The sequence below is a fragment of the Eucyclogobius newberryi genome, unplaced genomic scaffold (genome assembly GCF_026437365.1).
Source record: "Eucyclogobius newberryi isolate DKJ021-1_F unplaced genomic scaffold, fEucNew1.0.hap1 SCAF_3, whole genome shotgun sequence".
In the NCBI taxonomy this organism is placed as follows: Eukaryota; Metazoa; Chordata; class Actinopteri; order Gobiiformes; family Gobiidae; genus Eucyclogobius; species Eucyclogobius newberryi.
This window is the reverse complement of record NW_027315945.1, coordinates 32,910,393-32,917,014: the sequence shown is the minus strand read 5'-3', so window position 1 is coordinate 32,917,014 and position 6,622 is coordinate 32,910,393. Positions and strand designations below refer to the sequence as shown.

General features: G+C 39.3%; 1 protein-coding gene across 1 annotated transcript; it reads left to right on the top strand.

Moving 5' to 3' along the window:
- The first annotated feature begins 441 nt into the window (after positions 1–441).
- Positions 442–4,745, top strand: cdca3 (cell division cycle associated 3). Its single transcript, XM_072460780.1, has 6 exons — positions 442–500; positions 1,060–1,203; positions 1,936–2,053; positions 2,573–3,454; positions 4,071–4,138; positions 4,558–4,745. The coding sequence occupies exons 2-6, from the start codon at positions 1,069–1,071 to the stop codon at positions 4,648–4,650; spliced, it is 1,296 nt and encodes a 431-aa protein (XP_072316881.1). The 5' UTR covers positions 442–500; positions 1,060–1,068; the 3' UTR covers positions 4,651–4,745.
- The last annotated feature ends 1,877 nt before the right edge of the window (positions 4,746–6,622 follow it).

The window sequence follows — 6,622 nt, the reverse complement described above, 5'->3', positions numbered from 1 at the left end:
AGTATTGAAAAAATATGCTAAATAAATAGTTTTATATATTAGCCTATGAAAAACAAGTATGTTTAATGAAAATCTCATATACTTCTATTAAATACAGTTAATGTACCAAATTGTTATTATAACGTATTCAATTATTTAAATGGTTAGACTTAATTATTATTATTGTATTTATTTTTGAGAAAAGTGAAAGCTAATTGGCTACATCACGTTTAAATGTCGTTACTCGCCCATAAAACTGAACAATAAAACCTTTCAAATGGTCAAAACAGAAATATGAAAACGGGGCGTGTACGATGCGTTTTCAAACTTATCTGCACGCGCGCCGAGCCAATCGCAATCGAGAAGGCGTGTCGACAACGTGCGCTGATTGGCCAGTTCAAACACAACACGGATGCAGCGCCGCCATTTAAATGTTTAAAAATCCTCGTCCTTCGCAGCAGAAGAACGTTTACTGTTAAAGAGTCACACGTGTCTGTCTCCCACGCGCTGCTGTTCAAAAGGTAAGATTATTTAGTGTTAAAAAGAGTAAGATATGTCTGTGTTTACATCGTGAAGTTAGCTAAATGTGCGTGAAGCTAGCTAAATGTGCGCTTCTTCCTACTCTCACTTAACGAGTTGTCTGTTTCTTATTATTTATCTTAAATTAGCTTATGCCTTTTTGATTTCTATACTTTTAATGTAATGAATTATCAATGATGCTTATTCAAAACTACTATCAATTCAATGCAAAACAAGCCATGCATTTTATTCTCAGTTTGCTAGCTAAAGGAGAGATGGCGCAAGCGCAAATGGTTGATCGTGTTCTTTTTATTTCCTTGTATAGTTTTTAATACATTTTTACAACACAAGAAATGCAGACAGACCAGGACACAGATAAAAAATAAAACTATAAAACTATAACAGTTTTTATTTTACAAGCTAGATTTTTCTTATTTCCCCCCTTTAAATGTCTCTAGCCCATTATTTTGTGCCACTGTCTGGTTTACTATTATGATATATAAGTTATTGTTGTGTGCTGTATGAACTACGCTCGTTTAATGTGTTTGTTTAATCGTGCAGTTTGTCACAATGGGATCGTCTGAGAGCAAACTGTCTGCGGCTCCATCTGAGATAAAGCCTGAACTTCCCTTCAAAGCCGCAAGAGTGAACGAGCTGCTGGACCCTCGCTCTCCATCGGGGGGCATCGACCGCACGCCCATCCAGGTACGGCCTCCTGCGTCTGCTTCGGGTGCAGCGTTCACCTCACCTGACCAGCCAGTCCCTCCCACATTCTGTTCAAATGCGGAAGGTCAAAACGTGTTGGGAATGGCCGGTCAGGCGAGCGATTATTACCCGAAATATCGCGATATTTCGGGTAATCGTGTCGCAATGTGGTATTACAAGCTCGTTTGATTTCATGCATTCTGCCGTGGTTGGTTTGCACGATATATTGCAAACGCACTAATCTATCACGATAGCAAAGTTCCTCCATATGAGAAGTTTACTGTAATTGAAATAAAAAAAAATTACGGCTGGGTTTTTTTTCTTAAAAACGTGTGCATTTATGTTTTATCTGTCAGTGCAAAGTACAAGAGGAAGTTATTATTCTTAAGCGCTTTTACGTGTTAATTGTTTGGAATATGACTAATGACTTGCACCAAAGGCTTCAGGGTATTTTAAAAGTGTGGAGGAAATTCAGTTTGCTTCAAAATATTGCACCGTGTAATTTGGAGATCTCCTGCTGAACTCGTAGCTTTAGTTATGTTAGTTTGCTGAGATGTGAAGCACGTAGGCTCGACAAGTGCCACGCCCTGCTGTGGATCGATTTGCCCGATAAATGGCTCACGCTCTCAAAATGATTTAGATCACATGCAAACATGAGGCTTGTAGACCTTAAAATGGTGGTGACTATCTCGACTTGTAACTTCTCTTTCTAAACCTCAATGTTCGTGTCAGGTCGGAGACGCCTCCAGAAGCTCCGCCCAGGTGAAAAGGGCGTGTCCCGTGACTGAGTTGGACCCTCGCTCTCCCTCTGTCGGCATCACTCGGACTCCGGCCAGAGAAGTCATGAGAGGTAAAGTCTTTGTGCCAGGAAGTTACACAAATGTTACGATTGTGAGAAACGTCGACTTGTTCAATAACTGGTAGAAAGAAAAACACTTGAGCTTCAATACACGTCATCTTCTGTTTATTTTATTTGTATAGTTTCATTTCACTTTGTAACTTCTAGGACTCACTACTTTAGTCTGTCATTGTGACATTTATTTGCTTCAATATTCTAGTGTATCGTGACATTTTCTGCCACGTTACGTCACATAAACTTTAGTAATTGTGAGAAAATGAACAAAGACGTGATTAATGTTGGAAGTAAATTAATGGGCTGCAGTTGCAAAGGCCAATGAAATCCTTTTATGTGGCCAGTTTTTAAAAGGAAAACTATTCATCTTTTGGACCATGAGCTGCACATTACATCTAGTTTTAATCTTTGCATGTAAACATTTAGATGTCCCTTTTCTTTTAAATTCCCACATTTCTGTATTTTAACATGAATATTGAATATGCTGTTTTATCAGATTTTCTTTTGCCTTTGCAGCGACCGTTGGCTCTTTCGCTCGTCGTTTTGGAATGCTCTTCCACAACGACGCCGAGAATAAAACCCACCAGAGCGATGTCCGAGCGGAAGCAGCCGAGGAGGAAGAAGACTCCAAACCTGAAGAGATCTCCTCCTCTGAGCCCCTTCTGACCCCGCCCTCCCACACGCTCCGCTCGCTCGACACGCACGCTGCCATGCTGGACACGCCCCGCCCGCCGCCCGACCAAAGCGCTGTCAGCCCCTTCGTCCTCCTCCAAGAGTACGGGGTGGAGCTGGAAACGGAGGCGGATTTCAGTCTGGACGAGGCGGAGGAGGCCAGGGAGACGCCCATCCACAAGAGGCTGAGCTTGAGCCTCATCGCATGCCACGACGTGTCCATTTCTGCCTCTCAGATCTGCGACGACGGCGTGAGCGACGCTTCGGAGCAGCCGCTTGAGCAGGATCACGCGTACGCGATTCCCTCCGTCACGATTCAGTCTCCCGTCGAGCGAAGCGTTCCCGACGACGTGAAGGTCAATGACGCAAACACGGCATCGGAAACGTCCTGTGAACCAGAAGTCGTGGCTTCCGGTTTGACAGAAAAGACCAAAGAGGTGGAGGAAACCGTGACTGCGCCAACGACCTCGCAGGAGTCCACAGAATCCCGTCCGTGCGCCCCGAGCCCGCGCCCGCACCACATCCGCTGCCCCACCATCGACGCGAAAAGCCCCAGTCAGATCGTGTTCAAGCCTCAGTGGTTGGGGAAGGGTTTCGGCGGCGCGGGGCAGAGGGTCCGAGCGCAGGCGGCGAAGGGCGGGCGCTCGCCTCTGGCGCTGCACGTGGTCGTGAAGAACGTGGCCAACGACGAGAACAAAGGACAGTCTGGGAAAGCCAAGTCCAAAGGTACGTTTGAGGAGGCCATAGTCTCTGAGGCGGGGGAAGGTCAGATCAATACTGAAGTGTAGCAGCGCCGTGTAAAAGCACTGAGTTTAATGCCTTCTGACCCTTAGATTTATTGTTTTTATGATAGATTGTGCCCATTCTGTCTTTACTACTGTACAATAGTAATAATAATGATAATAATAATATTGCATTGAAATCCACATACAATGCTCCTTGACTCTAACTTTAATCTAAATAGCACTTAAACTACTGTCTTTTTGTAATAATATTTTGGATCCAAAACATTTTAGTGTTTTTAAATGACTTTTCTTGGCATTAAAAAGTCTTGAAGGGGCTTAAATTTCACTTGTCCAACTCTGGATTCTGATTGTTTTGCTAACAAATGACCAAAAGATGATTTAAGAGTTTCAGTGGTGCAATAATATAAATTGTTTCCCTGAATCTTCTTCTTTGGTCGTGTCTGTTTTTGGCTTGTTTCCTGCACAAACTGAAAACATGAACTAGAACCAGATATTTACTGTACGTTTCTGCTATATTACATTTATGTCTTATTTTTGAAACGTCTCCCACCTTCTTTAATAATAACTCTTTGTTTATTACAATTCTGTGTTTCCAGGCAACGACGGTCGTTCTCCTTTACAAGCCCTCAAAGAGACCAACTCACCCCGATCTCACCGTGCTCAGGTTTTGTACCGTTTTTATTCTAATGAAATTAATATATATATATATATATATATATATATATATATATATATATATATATATATATATATATATATATATATATATATATATATATATATATATATATATATATATATATATAATTTCTTATCTCGAAGCGTCAAAACGGTGCAACGTTTGGGCCAATGACTGTTCTATTCACTACCAAATAAACAAGACATTTCAGCGCTGATTTTAAAAGAAACTGACTATGAATGACTAATGATGGATTAGACTTTTCCAGAAGCTCAGATATTATGTGGCTGTAATATCTACTCGGTTTATGCCAAACGTTACAATAAAGTTGCCAAACTGTCACGTGACGCCTTTTCTGACTCCGGCTCTTGTCACGCAGTCTCTAAATCGTTTAACTTTTCCAGATGAAGCTGAAGGCGGCGACCCCTGAAAGGCGGCGAAGCGCTCACGCCGAGCGCAGAGTTCTGGCCGTCGCCGTAGACAAGGAAAACCGATGAGTGGAAACCCAGCGATTGTTCTTTTAAAACAGACTTTTATATGTACAGTTCTTTTCTCTGTTTACTCATTGTTTTTACCTTTTCTGTCAAATAAAATAAATTGATGTACAGACTTCTTTGCATCTTGAGTTGACTTTTACACTTGAAGTATTACAATATTGCACTGTTTAATAGAATTGTTCCACTGAAATCAAATTATATTAGTAAAATGTGCTTACAATTGAAACTCAAATAAAATCACTTTTTCCAGAACCTCCTGGCGCCCTCTGCTGGTGACAATGTCATTTTGTCTGCACTGAACAATTTCTTGGCTGTTTTCAATGCATAAATATATTAAAATGCCTGACAGTTCGGACGACTCTTTGAACTAAAATGCAGTCGAGAAATACATTCTGATCAAAATTCCAACATTTTTATTACAGAAAAGCACGTTTTTTAGGTTTAGAATTTCACTTCCTGTTTGTAATTGACATCACACTAGGAAATTACCCAGCAAATACTCATTGTCACAATTCTTTTTAGTTGACAATTAAAAACGTGAGGGTGACTTTGAAAAGTTTGTAAATTGTGCATAAACCTGGACTGGGTGTCCTTAGTGTGATGTCATTTTATACAGTTTTTGTTTCGACTTTTCTCCACAAATACCTGCTCTATTAGTTTTACGCCATTAATTTATATAGTTATATGTATAAATACACCAAAGTCAACATTTGAAAAACCTGTCATAGGCACTATTGTTCAGATTTAACAAGACTAAATGATGCAGTGTTTGTACGTTTTACGTGTCATTTTGAGAAAATATTGAAGAAACCACACATTTTGTTGACTTTTTTTATTTATTGAATTTAACACGTGGTCAAATTTAATTATTACAGTGTTTATTACTTTGCCTTTGTGTCACTTTACACAAACATTAGAGAAAAACTAAGCTTTATTTAGTTTTACAACCATTGCTTTGAGAAATATATAAATGCATAGGATTTCTTTTATTTCGCAAACTTAAAAAACCTAAACGCTAGAATTGACAGTTCATGATAAAATCCCAAACTAAACAGATCTGCCTTTATATATGGAGACTTTGATTTTCTAAAAAGGCGCCAAATAAATATTTTTACTTCAAACCTTCAGTCCAAACTACCTCAACACTGAAAATAATGAAATAAAATACAGATAAAATTCAATCACATTTTCATACAAAACATTAAAATAACTACAGAGACACTACATTATAAACCCATTCAGTTATATGTCATTCAGTGTGCTACCATACCAATTTGGCAATAGTTTTCATGTTTGCAAAGACAAGTTTGTCATTAAAGGAAATTCTAAATGCAGAGCGCCTGCTAGTGGTAAATAATCAGTACTACAACCTCTTGAAAAACAAAAAATAATTTCAGATCATTTAGAGACAGCAAAATAGGCAAGTGACCCACAAAACTCAACTTTTATTATTCAAAAGTGTGTATTCCAAGCACAGATGGGTAGAATAACCGACAATTGTACTCGAGTAAGAATGACGTTACTTCTGAACAATATTACTGAAGTATAAGTACAACTGGAATTTGAAATTGATTTAATTTTAAGGATAGAACCTTAAATAATGCACAAAATCTGGCATTTTTCAAAGGGCAAAGCACAAAAAAGAAAAGGAAAAACTAAATCGTATCAGAAGGAATAGTGCAAGAAACACATAAAATAATTTAATATCACGAAAACCTGGTGGATTATACGCAGACTTACGGTGGGAGGAGCAACCAAAGCGTTTACTCAAGCAAGAGTCACTTCAAACAGGATATGCGGGAGTCAAAATATGTCGCTTGAAAACTACTCCAAGAAGTACAGTTTCTTTCAAAAAGTTACTCGAGTAAATGTGACTGAAATCGGCCTTTGATTTGTACAAAACGGGCGAAGCTGGCGATGCGTTTTAACTTCCTGAATACAGTACCTAAGTCTTACGTGGATATTTGCGGAA